The 17,925-nt window shown below is 44.5% G+C and overlaps 1 protein-coding gene across 2 annotated transcripts in view; it reads left to right on the top strand.

Moving 5' to 3' along the window:
- LOC137322840 (protein furry homolog) overlaps positions 1 to 17,925 on the top strand; it is a 305,481-nt gene that overhangs the window by 8,919 nt on the left and 278,637 nt on the right. The window contains exon 1 of one of the 2 annotated variants that reach the window (XM_067985965.1): positions 12,761 to 13,054. The exons of the other annotated variant lie outside the window; for it this stretch is intronic. Coding sequence (XP_067842066.1) covers positions 12,859 to 13,054 — 196 coding nt within the window. The 5' untranslated portion in view covers positions 12,761 to 12,858. Of the gene's footprint in view, positions 1 to 12,760; positions 13,055 to 17,925 lie in introns of those variants that run through there. 2 annotated transcript variants of the gene reach the window in all.

The following is a 17,925-nucleotide window of genomic DNA, read 5'->3' as shown; positions in this document are numbered from 1 at the left end:
CAGTTAAGTGCAGAAATTGCAAAGTTGCTGTTGGAGATGCGATGTCCCTCCCAAAGCTGCACAAAAGCGGCATCTCGCCGGCTGTCTCATCGTTAAAATGAATTGAACGGTGTGAGGTTCCTGTACTTACATCATAGATACGAACTAAACTCGCCACAGAAAGTTAAGTCAAATCATTTCAAGTCCAAGTACCATTTTAACAGCGTGGTAAGTCTTAATTACTGCCAAACAACTTCTCTGGAACTGAAAATTAACTTTAACAAGTGTGGACTCTCATTCCTTCAGCTTTTAATTATTGTTGGACATTTTTAAAAAATTAAATACTTTTTTTTTCTTTTTCTTTCTGTCTCTATTATCTCTGTTTCTTATACCAATCTTTCTTTCCCTCTCTTTATTTCACTTACTGTACCTAATTTGATATTGAATTCACTATTCTAACTTACACTTTCTGGTTCAGTCCTTGCGCTGCTCATTAATGATTCTTCAATCTGATTGGTCACGAAGATACACAGTTGCTTGCCCTGTTCACACAGGTCCCAGATGCCCTCTAGAGGGTGCCATGCTGACTGGATCTCTAACTTAGAGTACCTTGCTGTGCAAAAGCTCACAGAAAGTCTTTGGGCAAGTGCAAGTCCAACGAACGGCTGGTGTCATTCATTCGCCACTCACAGCACAGTCTGACCCATTTTGTGTGTGCATGGTTGAAAAAAAAAGTTATATGTGGTGCAGTTTAAAAGATGTGAAAAAGGAAAATCACATGCTGGATGAAAATCTCTTAAAAGCACAGGTGTCCATTCAGATATGTCCATTAGTTCTGCTGAACTTATCCATAGTATGATAAGATAAACTTAATTTGAAGAAGGAACAATTCACTTAAAGTCATCATCTTTTTGTATAAAATTATTAGTATTTCCCCTCTTTTCATGTCCCCAATTGTAGTCATTTTTAGCATATATGTCGTTTTCATTCAGCTGAAAGTGCGAATCATTGCTGCTGTCATAATATCTAACAATTATACACCTTACAGGGTGGAGAAGTTCATCTTACTTATTTTTTATTCCCTGGAGCATAATTAATTGATCCATAGTAGTCTGACTTTAGAATCGGCATGCAATAATAGTCAAATATTACATTTGGAACATTACAGTGATTGAAATTGAATGATGTTGGTTTGGTATTTTCACAAACACCAAATAAAGATACATACAAAAATACAAAAAAGGACAAGAAAAGATCAGCTGTTCCATTGAGGATGTCCGAACCAACATGGTGTGACGTACACATACCAGCATCCTTGAATCCCCCATACCACCACATCCCATGTAGTCATGCAACCTCCTGAGAGGCAAAAAAAAATTAGAATAAAACCTTAGGCCAATTTAGGAAAAAATTCTGGGAAATTTCTTTCTGATCCCTGAAGGTGACCAAACAAGCTGCAGGAGATCACAGTGACTGGAGACACTAACCTCCAATGATCCTCCTATCTTCTATATGCAAGTTTGCCACTCACAGGAAATTGACAGCTCCCCTTTTAATGTTTGTACCAATCTAAATTCACTGCAAGTGCTGGTAACTTATTCCAAAAGTTGACAACTCTCTGCAAAAAGAAATACCTCCTAACATCTGACCTAGTGGTACGTTTTCATAAATTATACTTATGTCAACTGGTCCTCCCTAACCTATTTTATTCACGTTGACTGAGTCTAATCCTTTCATTATTTTTAAAGACCACAATTCTGAGTGTGAATAAATAAATCTGAGTCTAAGCACCAAGAACTCCCAACCAAAGGTTTGTCTGAGAGAATTGCTTGCCCTGTTGCAAAAACTCACCTTTTATCCCCATTTGTGAATCACTGGTTTAAATGTCCAAACGGCTGCCGGCTGCAACTCACCTCCATGGCGTGTTTCAGAGGCCATGGGAGTCACGTTCAGGCAGAGTTAAAATCATTTGTCTGCCTCAATCCCCACAAATTTAATTGATATAAGTACCTAAACTATCTTAATTCCTCGAAGTCTATGCTTTTACAAAATAAAAAGCCCCAGCTCCCTGAGATTGTCCTGATAATTACGTTTGAAGCCTTCCGTGACGAGTGGGCACCGCAGGACACCAACTATCATTAACGAAAGGAACCAGATCACAATTTAATTTTATTTTTATTTGTAAACATTTTAGTTTGATTGAACCATTTGTATTAGTGGTGCCCTCCTCTTGAAGAAGGCACTTGTAGAGATATTTTGTCTGGTGGCATTGGGCAAAACTCAGTGCCACTCTGTTGTCCAATTCAAAATAGTCCAGGATCTCAATATCTCCTACCATGGGAGGGGACCAAAATTGGATGCCATGTTCTAGATGTGGCCTGACCAAGGCCTTGTACAAAGTAAGGATAGTACTTGTTTAAATATACTTAAATACAGAGTTTTGAGTTAACATTCAGGCCACACGATTGCAGTAATACTGGGCATTCATACTTTTAGAGGAAAGGGCATAGAAAAGTAGGGGGAAGTTGTGTGCAAACCACAGATGTAAGCATTGTCTAGAGCTTTGTTAAACAACACTAGAGGCAGCTAAGTGCTGTTGCACAGTACTGTTCTTTGTTAACATATAAGAGTCACCCCACTGTGATATCAGAAAGAATTACTACACATCCTTGGTGTTGATTTTACACAGGATATTTTTTGTGCCGTGTACAGAAGTAGAAAGATAGCATTGGTGGAGTAGTTACATTGAAATGTACTCCTCTCCATGTCTATTCATAAAAAGGCTCCTGTAGAAGATACCCTAGTTTTTACTCTGATAACAAGGGGTGCATTAGGAAGCATGTAATCAAAACACAGAAATTGTCATTTTCTACTTCCGTGATTTGGAGATGTCTGAACCAGTACCAGTTGCATACTGATGCATACTGTAAATCCTAATGCGTCTGTAAACAATGTCATCAAAGCAAATCCCTGGGGCATGATTTTAACCTCGAAGAACGGATGGCTTGGGGGCAGGGGGGCAGTAAAAATTTTAAAAGTTGGGAGCGGGAACGAGTCCCGGCTCCAAGACGCCAAAAAATTAGTTTCACCAGATGTACCTGGGTGCGTGCGCGCTTCGGAAACCCAGAAGTCCCGCCGGTAATTAAAACTGGCAGGATGACATTTAAAGGGGGAATTAAGATAGTTTAGGTACTTATATCAATTAAATTTGTGGGGATTGAGGCAGACAAATGATTTTAACTCTGCCTGAACGTGACTCCCATGGCCTCTGAAACACGCCATGGAGGTGAGTTGCAGCCGGCAGCCGTTTGGACATTTAAACCAGTGATTCACAAATGGGGATAAAAGGTGAGTTTTTGCAACAGGGCAAGCAATTCTCTCAGACAAACCTTTGGTTGGGAGTTCTTGGTGCTTAGACTCAGATTTATTTATTCACACTCAGAATTCTTCTGTTCAGACATATTTACCTGCATTTTGGACCACCTCAAGCTGACAGCACCAGGATGGGAGGATGCAATGGATGTATTCAGCACTACATCTGAGGAGAAGGCACATCACCATCTGCGCCAGGCATGGCGTGCAGTTCTGAGAGTTGCAGCTCCATAAGACAGAGGTGCGCCACAGGGACCTGCAGGAGAGCAGAGAGGGGAACAACGGAGGGGCCCACATCGCAGGAGGCACTACCCTCGTGAGAGGTGTACGGGCAGAGGCTGAGCTTCCTGGACCTCTCTGAGGAGCAGCATCTACGAAGGTTCAGATTGAGTCGCCAGGTGGTCGCAGACATCTGCAGGCTGCTTCATTCAGAACTGTTCCCAACTGGGTCTGGTGGCCATGCATTATCCGTCACAGTTAAAGTCACCACTGTCCTCAACTTCTTCGCCTCTGGATCCTTCCAGGCTGTCACCGGTGACATCACCAGGATCTCTCAGTCGTCTGTCCATAAGTGTATACGACAGGTCACGGATGGCTTGTTTGCCAGGGCATCCCACAACGTCAACTTCCCCATCAACGACATCAGCCAGACTGAGAGGAGTGGGTTTCCACTCTCTGGCTGGCTTCCCATGGATTTAGGGCGCAATTGATTGCACACACGTAGCAATCCGATCACCTCTACATGAGCCAGGAACGTTCATCAAAGGAAAAGGATATCACTCTATCAATGCACAGCTGGTTTGCGACCAGCGGAAAAGGTCTCTGCAGGTATGTGCCAAATTCCCGGGCAGCTGCCATGATTCCTTCATTCTGCGTGAATCCAACATCCTGGCCCTCTTCCACGCACAAGACAGATTTAAGGGCTGGCTCCTTGGAGACAAGGGATACCCTCTGCAGACGTGGCTCATGACACCTGTGAGGAACCCCACTAGTGATGCACAGAAGCAGTACAACAACAGTCACAGCACCACCAGATCTGTCATAGAGCAAGCCATTGGACTGCTGAAGATGTGAAGATGCGCTTCCAGTGCCTGGATCGATCTGGGGGAGCCCTTCAGTACTCATCGGTGAGAGTGTGCAGAATAATACTCGTGTGTTGCATCCTGCACAACATTGTTCAACAGAGAGGGTTACTGACGGATGAGGTCCCATGTGCTCCACAAGCAGCCGTATTTACCTTCAACATTGAAGACGAGGACGAGGTGGAAGAGGAGGATAAGGAAGATTAGTGAAGACAAATGTAGGGGGAAATTATAATGGGGAACAAAGAAATGGCAGAACAATTAAACACGTACTTTGGTTCTGTCTTCACAAAGGAGGACACAAATAACCTCTCAGAAATGTTAGGGAACCAAGGGTCTAGTGAGAGGGAGGAACTGAAGGAAACCAGTATTAGTAAAAAAATAGTGCTAGGGAAATTAATGGGGCTAAAGGCTGACAAATCCCCAGGGCCTGATAAGCTACATCCCAGAGTACTAAAGGAAGTGACCCTGGAAATAGTGATCATCTTCCAAAATTCAATAGACTCTGGAACAGTTCCTACAGATTGGAGGGTGGCAAATGTAACCCCACTTTTTAAAAAAGGAGGGAGAGAAAAAACAGGGAATTACAGACCAGTTAGCCTAACATCAGTAGTGGGGAAAATGCTAGAGTCTATTATAAAGGATGTGGCAAAATTAAAGCACATGGGATTGGGGGGAATACACTGGCATGGATTGAGAATTGGTTGACAGACAGGAAACAGAGAGTAGGAATAAACGGGTCTTTTTCTGGGTGGCAGGCAGTGATTAGTGGGGTACCGCAGAGATCAGTGCTTGGGCCCCAGCTATTGACAATATATATCAATGATTTGGATGAGGGAACTAAATGTAACATTTCCAAGTTTGCAAATGACACAAAGCTGGGGTGGAATGTGAGCTGTGAGGAGGATGCAAAGTGGCTCTGATGTGATTTAGACAAATTGGATGAGTGGGTAAGAACATGGCAGATGCAGTATAACGTGGATAAATGTGAGGTTATCCACTTTGGTTGTAAAAACAGAAAGGCAGATGATTATCTGAATGGTGATAGATTGGGAAAAGGGGAGGTGCAACGAGACCTGGGTGCCCTTGTATACCAGTCGCTGAAAGCGAGCATTCAGGTACAGCAAGCAGTTAGGAAGGCAAAAGTATGTTGTCCTTCATTGCAAGAGGATTTGGGTACAGGAGCAGGGGTGTCTTACTGCAGTTGTATGGGGCCTTGGTGAGACCACATCTGGAGTTTTGTGTGCAGTTTTGGTCTCCTTATCTGAGGAAGGATGTCCTTGCCATGGAAGGAGTGCAGACTGATTCCTGGGATGGCAGGACTGACGTATGAGGAGAGATTGGGTTGACTAGGCCTATATTCACTAGAGTTTAGAAGAATGAGAGGTGATCTCATGGAAACATATAAAATTCTAACAGGACTAGACAGACTAGATGTAGGGAGGATGTTCCCAATGGCTGGGGAGCCCAGAACCAGGGGTCACAGTCTCAGGATACGGGGTATGCCATTTAGAACCGAGATGAGGAGAAATTTCTTCACTCAGAGGGTGGTGAACCTGTGGAATTCTCTACCACAGAAAGCAGTGGAGGCCAAGTCATTAGACATATTCAAGAAGGAGATAGATCTATTTCTTAATGCTAAAGGGATCAAGGGATATGGGGAAAAAGCGGGAACAGGGTACCGAGTTAGACGATCAGCCATAATCATTTTGAATGGCAGAGCAGGCCCGAAGGACCAAATGTCCTACTCTTGCTCCTATTTTCTATGTTTTTATGAGGAGGATGAAGAGGATTAACAGGACGATGATGGGCGAACCATCGACAAAGCATTGTCTCATCTGGCTGCTTGTCATGCCAGAGAGTCACTCATACTTCGCGTAGGGAGATCTGCAAAGTAGAGCCAAGTACTCAGACCACTTGTAATGACCACCACAACCACAACCGCCCCTCCACCAAGGTTGCACAAAACAGTCATACAATGACATATACACCCATTGCAAATGCACCCAATGGATGGCATCAACTCACCTTTCATGAACAACCACTTGTAAGGGTGCTTTAACAAAAGGGACTCAAGAATGGGCAAGACATGGCAGTGGTGGTGAGACTCATAACATTTAATGTGATGTTAACATAAACCAAATAGAAATGAAAAACATGACAGTCTGTCAGACACCCATGTGCATACCCTTGGTGATTACAAAACCGTTGACTTCCTCTTCCTACTACTCCTACATGGTGCATCCCCTGTGGCTGCAGCAGAGGTGGTGGCAGGTTGCTCAGATTCATGCCCGGGCTGCTTAGATGCTTTCGGCCTACGACCCCTGGGTTTTGGAGCCTGTGAGGGCCCCTTCAAAGACTGCTGCTCTTGTACCTGTGCAGGGAGAATCGGCCATCTGGAGAGAAGGCAGCATTGCGAGTATCGGCTGAGGGGGAAGCAACCGGTGAGATGTGGGAGCACTTTGAGTGGCGTCCCCACTTCCATGACCCCTTTTGCCATCATCCATCTTCTGGGCCAGGGCCACATCACTCCTACCACTCTGCTGGACAACTGTTTGGAAGACATGTGTGATGCCTGGTAAGGCCAGTGCTAATGTATCTGTGTGCCAGTCTAAGGCAGCAGAATGTAGTTCGCCCTGAGTCCGCATGGCCATTGCCAGGGCCTGAATTTACTCTATTATGTGTGGTGCTTGAAGCTCAATGGAGGTTGCCATTCTCTGCATCGCAGACATTTCCGCACTTACCTGCGACGCCAATCCACTCGTGATGGAGTTGGACTCCTCCATCCTCTCTGCTATTGTGATGAGTGTGCATGGCACGTTTTCCACTCCCTCACAAAGTTGCTCCTATACTTCCATCAGTCTCCTTCTCAAGGATGGCGCCTGGGGTTCAGCATCTGTGCCAAGCTGAGTACAGCTGGAGAGGAATGCGCCCACCGACGCAGACTCTCCACCGCTGCCCCTGCGACCATTGTCTGCTTGTGCTCACTTATGTGTGTTGATTCACCAGGTGACAACCCGACTATCTCTCTAATAGGACCCACTGAGGTGTGAGTATCTGCGCTGATGGATGGCTCACTAAGATGTGACAGTGCGCCCTCAGAGGCAGGGAGCTCCTCTGAGAAATCGCCCTCGACCATGTCTTCAGCCCGTGATGCTCGTGGAAGAGAACATACAGCAATATTAATAATCATCGCAGAAGTAATGTTGTGATGAGCATACTGAGGTGTACAACAGATCAATCATTGATAATGTCAATCCATGTTGTGTGTGAGGGATATTAAAGTTCTGTCACCAGACATTTGCAGAGTGCCAGTCTCAGCATCCTCGGCGGTCAGGCCTTCTCCTCTGCCTCTGTGAGGGCTACTATTTGTGGATACCCCCTTCCAGTCCTCGCCCTCTCCCTTGCATTTTGTGCTCTCTTCTCCTACAAGGGGAGAAAGTACAGACGTGCGAGTGAGGGTGATGTGGTCACCCAATGGATGCATTGCTTTGGGTCAGGATGTCGATGAAGCAGATGCATCAGAGGGAGACTATCAGACAGATTGATCACATTGTATCAGGATTGGGGTGAGTGGGAGAGGTGGGTGCACAAATGGTGGGGGAGGTGGGTGAAGAAGTGCACAGAGAGTGGCCCTTTAAATAGTGAGCTTTAAACGCATCATGTGGGTGCGCAGTCCGCTCGCTGTGCAGCTTGAGGACATGAAACCCGGAAGCTGCGTTAAGTGGCTCCAATTGAGTCGCGATCGCACGGGAAACAGCACAATTTTTTTCTCTGGGTTTCCCACCCGATTATTGACCCTCCCCATTGAGAACCCGCCTCCTAGTTAAAATCATGCCCCTGGTGTCAAGGGGTGAAAATGACAACTTTCCACCAGGGAATAAGAGGAGGGTGGTTAGTACTTTAAGAGATTTTAATACCACCATATTTTGGTAATATGGAGACAGACAGAATATTTCATACAGCAAGTACATCCACCATGTTGCCCTTCTGCATTTAAGGATAAAGCTCTACTGTGACTTTATCCTCAAATGATCATGGAAAAAGACCCTTCTCCAAAGATTTGTGCGGGTGTTGGGACTGTGGACGCGAGTAAGTTATAGGCAGATCTCAGTGTGTTGGAGAAATGGGCCCATAAATGGCAAATGGTATTTAACTTAGACAAATGTAGTGTTATGCTTGTAGCAGGACCAATGCTAAGTATACATACAAGTCCTGGGCACTGGCGGAATGGCTGACAGGGGAGCAGGTGTGCTGTCCTCCTGAGAGAGGACAGCAAGTGCCTTTCCTACGGAATCAAGGCCACACTTCTGGGGTGGCGCCTCAGCATTCCTAGGGCTTTGCTGGAGAACAGAGTACTGGGTGATGTGACGCCCTGGAAGCCCCTTTCAACAGTAGCTCCCAAAGCCAAGGTGGCACCCGTCTGGAAAGAAAAAAAAAGACTTGCATTTATATAGTGCTTTTCACGACCTCAGGACACCCCAAAGCGCTTTACATCCAATTAAGTACTTTTGAAGTGTAGTCACTGTTGTAATGTAGGAAAAGTGGCAGACAATTTGAGCACAGCAAGGTCCCACAAACAAAAATGTGTTAATGACCATATTATCTGTTTTAGTTGTCTTAGATGTTGGCTGAGGGATAAATATTATCCAGGACACCAAAAGAACTCCCCTACTCTTCTTCAAATAGTGCCATGGGATCTTTTACGTCTACCTGTGAGGACAGTCAGGGCTTCAGTTTAACATCTCACCTGAAAGAAAGCACCTTCAACAATGCATCACTCCCTCAGTACTGCACTGAAGTGTTAGCCTAAATTATGTGCTCAAGTCTTTGGAGTGAGGCTTGAACCCACAATTTTCTGACTGAGAGGCACTGAGCCAAGGCTAAACCTAAAATGACTTGTGGTGTTATGGCCTTGAAAGATGTAGGTGTGGCAAAGTTTCCAATTTTGAGGCATGGTTATACTTTAGAATGAGCTGTAAGCTGTGTTAGTGGTCAGCATAGGCAAGGAGTATAGACAGAAAAGGGAACAATTTGCGGCAAGCAATGTTAGGGCCATCTATGAGAAACCTGGTATAGTTGTGTAGTATTTCTTTGATAATCATCTGCCATGAATGGTATCCTTTGCAGCTGCATGTCCATTTAGCAATCCCTGAAACAAAGGAGTGGCTGCTGTATCACTCATTCATTGCCCACAGAATCGGTTATGTGCCTCCATATTGGTTTCCTTGCACTTTATTTATACCTGACGCTTCTCTCCTTCCATCTCAGCTGTTACCAAAGTTCACAAATATGTGAAATTGATTTTGAAGCTTGATAAAGCTGAAATAAATATTTGTCCTCATATGCAGACATTTACCTTTAAATTGGACCTTATAGCCAGAAATTCTACTTGCTCCATTGTGCTGGCTTTCTGCACAAGGACAAAGCTGCACAGGTATCTGTGCGTAATTATTCAAAGGAGTTGCATTGCAAATTTCAGAGCAGTTGGTGCACCTCTGCACAGTCAAGGCAGCACAAAAACCTCTCTTGCACCATGAATGCTATATCAGGCCCTTAGAGATTGTGCTAAAGGCTCATTAAGACCCCCACTTTAATATAAATGAGGGAGAAGCCCAGAATGCCCCCTGAGCGTCTGAGCAGCACCACTTCCAAATGGAATTTCCTTCAGTAGTGTTTTGTTTCCTTTTTAAAGTCAGCTGCCTTTTTCCAAATGGATGGCATAACCTGTTAATGATTTTCCTAAAACAAAATATGTTTCAAAGCTGTACAGCAGAATTTCTTTTGTCTGCTTATTTGAATTGTTGCTTAGGCACAAAGGTTCTTGAATTTGTAGAGTCAGCTTCTTAAAGTGACAGAGGCCAAAATTCCAATGGGCCCACTACACCAGCATGAATGAGGAGCAGAAGAACCCAACGCCCCCCAAATTGAAGGATGCCAACCATATCCCAGATTGTGGAAGCGACCATTATCATTCTTGGGTGGGTGGCCTACACTTGTAAGGAAGGTGGAGTGACACAGCCGCTCCACTAGGTTGCCCCCGAGGCCCTTTCCAGGCTGAAGAAAAATGTGTTCTGAAGGATCTTCAGCATGGAAAGGACCTCAGGAACCATAACTCTGGCAGCATAATCAATTCCCTCTGGGATTGATGACTTTACTTCTGTCTTTTCAAAGGCTCGGCGGGACTCATGCCAGCTTTCAGCTGATAAGAGCTCTGCTAAGGCCTTTTAATGATGTAAGGGGTAGAACTCCAGGGGTAATATGGGAATTCCCCCTGACACACCTCCTTGATGTGGAGAGGCAGGCAGAAGATCAAAGCACATTTACCATGCAAGAAAATAATAATTTACTAAAATGATTTTGACTGTAAGAGATGCATAATTAATTTGTATCTGTATAAATGTGTATGAATGGAGAATTTAGCTGTGTGAAGTCATTTAACATGCAATTAAACTGTGAAGGTTTTTTGAACTTTTTAATACTAACCAAATCATCATGATGCTTATGGCTGGACTTGCAATATCAGCCAGTATCAGCAAGTTTTGGTTAATTTGGGAGCCCCTGCAATCGTGCTATTTTAAGTGTCGTGCTATTTTAAGCAATTCCAAAACATTGATTTTTTTACCTTTTGTGTTGTTGAGCAATGACTTGTTTTGTGGGTAATTTGTGAAGGTAAGGGTGGGATAGGAAAGGTTGATGGAGCACAATGCTTTGGCTACCTTTGTTTACTAGATGGTTTCACTAGGTTTTCAAAATATTTTGGCCCTGAAATTCCACAGCTGTTGTCCCACTTTGGCAGGAGATCAGCAAAACCCCCAGAGAAATAGTGTAAACGGGAGGACCCTGTGGATTTTCAGGTTCTTTCTTTCTATGGTAAGGCTGAATTTTCTTTCTTTGTGAAAATTTCCAGCTGTAGCATAAACAGTCTCTAAATGGTTATTTTGTTCAAGTTTAAGAGCATTAAAACTCACTAATATATGTAATCTTATCTCTTTTGTTTTGTGTTTAAAAGCATATAGTCTAGAAATCCCTGCAGGTGAAAGTACTTTGGCCGTGGTAAAATGGGCAAGTGCGGTTTGGAGAATTTTGTATTTAGAAACTCAATAGCTTCCTGCCAGCTTCACAAATCACATTATTTTCCTCATATGGTTGTCTTACGGTGATGCACACACTCACACAGAATATGTATGACCCTCATTAAAAAGTCAAATTCCAAGGTTCTCACCTGTTGGGAAGGGATCTCAGAGCTGCACCAGCAGCCCATTTAAGGTTATCCTGAACACAGCAGGCCTGGTGCCTAGGAGTCCTAAAACAGGCATTATGCCTTCTATTTGCATACATAAAGGGCCTAATGACTGTTTTAGGCGCGGGCCCTTGACGCCTGTTTTGGAGCCTTTACTAAAATGGCAGGTGACGTATTTCTGGCGCAGAATGTGCATGTGCATACTGCCCAGCACATTGGATGCAATAAACCAAGATCTGATGCACTGCAGTATTTAGGAACTGATAAATAGCACACAAATGCGGACAGATTTTCAACTTGCCGCTCAGGAGCAAAACTGGTGTTGCGGATTTGCTGCCAACTATAGAAACTGCCTGATTTTCATTTACATTACCTGTGTGATTCTATAAAAGTACAGTCCCTACCCAGGTATGCAATTGTCAAATTAATGGGCAGGTCTAGGATAACAAAAGATGTTTGATATTCAGCCAACTAATGGATAGGCAGGTGACATTATGAACAAGCCAAACTGTTTAACATTAATTGTTTTCTACAAACAATTTCAGATGACAGCTGCTTTAAGGTAGAAAGCAATGTATAATTAATCATACAGGTAATTGTGTATTTAGTACAAAGGTTGCTAATCATTGTAAGGATTTGCTAGATTGCTTGTGCCATAATACCTTAGCAGTTTACCAGTGTTTAGAACTTTACAAGAATATATTATTGTCTGAAGTAGTCAGAAATTGCCTAAAGTAGATGAAGTAAAGTTTAAAAGGTAGACTATACCATCTAATGCTGAGGGAGTATGCAGAAGTTAGAAGTTTGCACATGAAGAATATACCGTCACAGTTTTCTGAGAATGTTCCTGAAATTATTTAAAATATTAGAAATATTTCCACATTTTTATAGCAGACAGTTTATGAGAAATGGGATCTTAATTATTTAATATATTTTTCTTAACTTTGTTCTGAAGCTATCCACTGCTGCTAGGAGAGGCTATTTTGTAATTCTACACCTGCGTGAGACTTCGCCCATTAACTCGCTGGACTGCCCTAACAAGTGCAGGAGCTAGGAATGTGAGGTAACCCATAGGCAATCAGATAGCTGCGCTTACATATGTTTGAGGAACAAGATCATCTAAGAAATCTTCCCATATGAAGCTAGACTTTGTTCCTGTTGTTTAGTTGACAGACCATTTCAATGGCACTTGACGATAGCAATGGGATCAAAGATACTGCAGATTTATTCCAGAATGAATTAGATTCAAGGCGGAGGATCAGCCTTCCACCAGAATTCTTGATGGGGATTGATAATTACGAAAAGGGTAATAGAAACTACAGGAATGTAGAGCAAATACACTTAAGGCGCCCAAAGAAAAGACCTTCAATTTTTCCAGGTAGGTGTTGTTTTTGTGATGTATATTGATTGTGACTGATGATTATCGAACAGTTTTTAAAATATTTTCTAAACCTCATTGTAGATTTCAGGATATATTTCTGTTTAAAATGATATCTATATTACTGTATCAGTTTAACCAGGAAAAACATGAATAGAGAAATATCAGTCAAATTAACTTGTTGCATGTGCTGCCGGTTTTAGCAGCGTGGTGCACCACAAATAGTGTTTTATATACAAGAGTTTAAAAAGTGCCCATGGCAAGAGTCTGTTTATGACTAAGTAGAACTGATGGTTGCACAGCTAGCAATTGGTAATTATCTAAAGTTATGCTTTGCATTCCTCTCCTTCAGCAGAGCCTGAAGATTGTTGATATGAGTGGTTGTTTCAGCCATATCACTATATGATCTATGTGCGAAAGTTGCCGAATGTATACTTTAAAATTATTGTGAAGCAATATGTGAATATAAAACTTTAGGGCGATTTGCCCTAAAGTGTTTTTTATAATGATGTGGAGATGCCGGTGATGGACTGGGGTGGACAAATGTAAGGAGTCGCACAACACCAGGTTATAGTCCAACAGCTTTATTTGATATCACAAGCTTTCGGAGCTTTGCTCCTTCGTCACTTCACCTGACGAAGGAGCAAAGCTCCGAAAGCTTGTGATTTCAAATAAAGCTGTTGGACTATAACCTGGTGTTGTGCGACACCTTACATTTGTTTTTTATAATGTTATTAATCATATCACACAGCATACCATGTTTTTAGTTTTATGTAGTGGAGTAAGGTGTGTGCCATATTTACGCAGTGTTCTTCACGGTAAGTCGGAGGGTTGGGTGGGCCAGAAGTGAAGGTGGGGTAGATTGGTAAAGGTAGGGTTTAAGGTTTTGGTGGGGAATGAAAGGATTTGAAGTGGGAGGTGGACTAAAATAAAATAGTAGGTCTGTTATGGCATTGTTCATAATAAGAAAGCAGCATATGCTCTCTGTCTCTGACATCTTCGTGTTGCTGGTTCTCTATCTCCTTTTGTCTTTCTGTTCTTTTGTGCTCTGTCTGTGCCCTCTTTTGCTTTTCTCTTTCTTTGTCTTATTTCTGGGACCAAAATACAGAGTCTTGCTCCGCCTGCAGAAGTGCTGCGTAGAACACTCGTACACCTTGAATCCTAACACAGACGCTGTCCCAAATTGTTGGGATAGGGTCATTTAAATACTTGGGGTCGACAGCCATGCATGTAAGAGCATATAAGAGGCACCCACTCAGATAGCAGCCAGGAAAATTGGAGTGGCGCCATGCCAGTCTGATGGTGGATCGGAGGCTCAGGAAGGGAAGGAACAAGTCCCAAATATTAAAAGTGCTTCTAAGGTGCTAAAGGCCACTGTTGGAAAGGTAATTAACTCCTCTGGGATCAACTACCTTTGTCTACAGAACTTTTGGGGCATTTGCTGGGCTCTGGATTGAACTCTTGCCAGTTCTCCCCCGTGACATTGGGGGGAGGGGGAGGAAGACTTGCTCCCTTCAGCTGCCTTAGAGAGCAAACAAAAGGTGGGAGCCCTGGATTAGGTTTTTAATCATTGTTCCTGAAAGTGAAACATCTAATATTTGCACTCTGTGTTTTAGGTGTGTCACAAATAGTGCAGCATCCTGTTTTAGATTGAGATATTTCTGGAGCTAACCAGTTTGATTTGACTAAGTATTATGGAAATTACTTGAGCAAAATGCACTATCTTTCTTACAATTATAGTCAAAATCTAGTAGATCATGCATATCAATCATCAACATTTTGGGGGCTGCAAAACTCAGTAAGGACCAGACCCAGTTCAAGTGTCAGCATTTGCTGACAAAAATCAGTGGGACGTAGTTCCTCTCCCCTCAGTGCTGCTCCGATCCAAATCCTGTTGCTAATGGAAGTAGGTCCAGCCTCTGCATGTTGTAAGTGGAAATTCATGCATGAACAGGAATGTCTGCCCATGGTATACAGTGGCCAGAATTATTTCCATTAGCAACTGGGCTTAAGTAGAAACAACACTGAAAGGGGCAGAGAGGGAGAGAATTTGATGGCAATGATGGGGAGAGGAAAGGGGAATGGATAGTAATGAAGGGGAAATGAATGGGAGAAGGAAGGGGAGGGAAATGGACGGTAATGAAGGGGAGAAGAAGCTCGGATTGGTGTTTTGGGACAAAGATGGAAGAAGCTGAGAGCAGCACTTTGGGATGGGGAAGGAAGGAGATAACCACATAACTGAGAGGGAGTGGGGAAGAACCGTGCCAGCTTTAACTGAGGGGGCAGGGAAAAGACTGCCAGTCTGAACTGGGTTAAAAAGTGTTAGCTTGAAATGAGGCAGAAGGAGAAATGTGACAGTTTAAGCTGGAGGAGGGGACGAAGAGTGCCAATTAGAACTGGACGGAAGAGTGCCAGCATAAACTGGGGGAAAGTGACAGGTTGAACTGAGGAATAGTAGAAAGAGTATCAGCTTGAATGGGGGGTGGAAAAAGAATACCAGCATTAACTGGGTAGGAGAGGAGAAGGGGCCAGGATCAATTGAGGGGAAAGGGAGAAGAGTTACAGCTTGATTGGGGGTGTAAGGAGTGCTGGAAAGGTTGGAGAAGGAGAAAATTGGGGGGAATTTTAACCCCCCAGGACGGGCGGGAGAGGGGCGGGGGGTTTAAATTCTAAAAGATCTGAAACCTGACCCCAACCCGCTGTGAATGCGCCTGTTTCCAGGTTAACCGGGACAGGTTGGGGGCGGGCAAGTAACCTGTTCTTGAGTGGCCGGGTCAGTAACTTAAATATGTTAATGAGGCTGCGTGCCTCAGATTTTAACAGACTTTTACATTTAACTACTGTGGGCTGGGTTTCCCAGGGCTTTCAAAACCTGGCAGCTGAAGGAAGGCGAGAGTGGCCAGATCCAGCAAATGTGCTTTTCCAGCACTGCTTTTGGGCCAGTAGGAGCAGGAGTGCTTCCCCCCGACTCACCAAGCTAACCTGTCATGATCGGCCAAAACCCCTCCGTGATCTGCTGAAACCCACCCCCCCCCCCCACCCCCGCCACTGTGATCTGATCAGCCCGATCTCCAGGCTGAGCTGCAATCAAACCTCCCAGACCTGTGATCCGAAGCCCCCTGCAATTTCCCCCCTGACCCGCGACCCGAAGCCCCCCCGCGATCTCTCCCCCATGATCTCTTCCTCCCCCGCGTTCTCACCCCCCCGCGATGTCTTCCTCCCGTGATCTCTCCCACCCTCTACACTCTACAATCCCCTGCTATGGCATTCAAGCACAGGCCTTCCCACCCGACAGCCAGCCAGCCTCTCAATCTGACTGGCTGCCGGCCAGGAAACGGGGAAAAAAAATTCAAATGAGGTCCTGTCATTAAATTCAGCAGGACCTCCGCGTTACCTGCATTTCTGGATTTCCGGCCGCTACCATCCATCTCCCCTTCCCCCCCCCCCACTGCTACCTCCCCGTAGATATTGGGGCCAATATCTCTATGATAGGATAGGGAGTTGGATGGAGTACAGTCAGGGTTATATTGGATAACCCTTGAAACCAGGCATGGGGGTCGCGGTGCGTGATTAACCGCATCTGGTTATTGAGATGCAGGCAGCATGTAACATTTGTGCTGCCTGATGATTTACCTGATTGTTGCATGCAGCCAGTGCTATCTGCTCTGTTGAGTGACTGCTAACCAGCAGGGGGCCCAGATATCGCAAGTAGCTGGCACCACTTAAAGGCAGCCTGCACCTCTTAAAGGGAAGGTGCATTGTGGCTGCAGGAAGTGGTAGAAGTCAATTGGAAAGTGAATCTGTGCTGCAATATAGTGCAGCATGGTGATGATGGGACCGCTGGAATTTTTAATGAGCAACAACTGTGAGATATTTGCAAAATATAAGATATGGGTCCGTATGGAGTCTGAACGGAGATCAGACATCGCACACGTGAAACACAGATGCAGATCCCGTCCCTATGTTTACAAATTGCTGAGTTGTGTTAAAACATTGAATAAAGATTGCACACTGCTAAATCCCACATCCTCCAATCTGCATGCCAGACCCCACCAATCTGCTGATCTGAGTTTGAACCAGGCTTGCGAGTGAGCGTGCACCAAGGTTCTCTGCTGATGCACTAGAGGCCTTGGTGCAAAAGGTGGACAGAAGGAGGGGCATTCTATATCCGCAGGGGGCGGCAAGAGGCCCTCCAGACATATGATCCTGAGGCAGTGGGAGGCAGTAGGGGACGAAGTCATGCCAGGTGCATAGCACCACAACCATGGATGCAGTGCAGGAAGAAGTTCAATGCTTTAACGCGAGTGGTCAAGGTAAGTGAAGTCAACTGTCAAGCGGCATCTCCTACCAACTGCATCACTAGTCGCATCCACTGCTCCACGCACTACACCCCCCATCACCCACTTACCAACAAACTCTTTCAATCAGTACTCAACTCTTCCAATCAGATGCTTCCTCTCACATTCACCAGCAGGGTATTATATTACCACTGTTGCAATCCACACACCCACAACTCACAGGTCACACATTCTGGCAGCTATTCAACCATGACAGCCACATCACCCAAACATCTTGCAGGACACTCACCAACACACGTCCCACTTTCTTGCAGGAGAAAATGGTGCTTAACAGGAGGCAGCAAGTGGCAGTGACTCCATATAACATGAACCTGCTGTCCTCTCTCATGATGACAGCATTCCTGTCCCACCCTGCCACTCCGCCAGTGCCCTTGTTGTTGCCTGTCAACAAGCCAGCCCACTCCCTGTAGAGTATTGAAACTTTATTATAGGAAGATAGGAACAGGAGTAGGCCATTTAGCCCTTCGAGTCTGTTCCGCCATTCAATGAGATCATAGTTGATCTGTGACTTAA

This window comes from Heptranchias perlo, chromosome 6 (genome assembly GCF_035084215.1).
Source record: "Heptranchias perlo isolate sHepPer1 chromosome 6, sHepPer1.hap1, whole genome shotgun sequence".
Classification (NCBI taxonomy): Eukaryota; Metazoa; Chordata; class Chondrichthyes; order Hexanchiformes; family Hexanchidae; genus Heptranchias; species Heptranchias perlo.
Note: the sequence above shows the minus strand (reverse complement) of the source record. Positions and strands in the feature narration are given on the sequence as shown.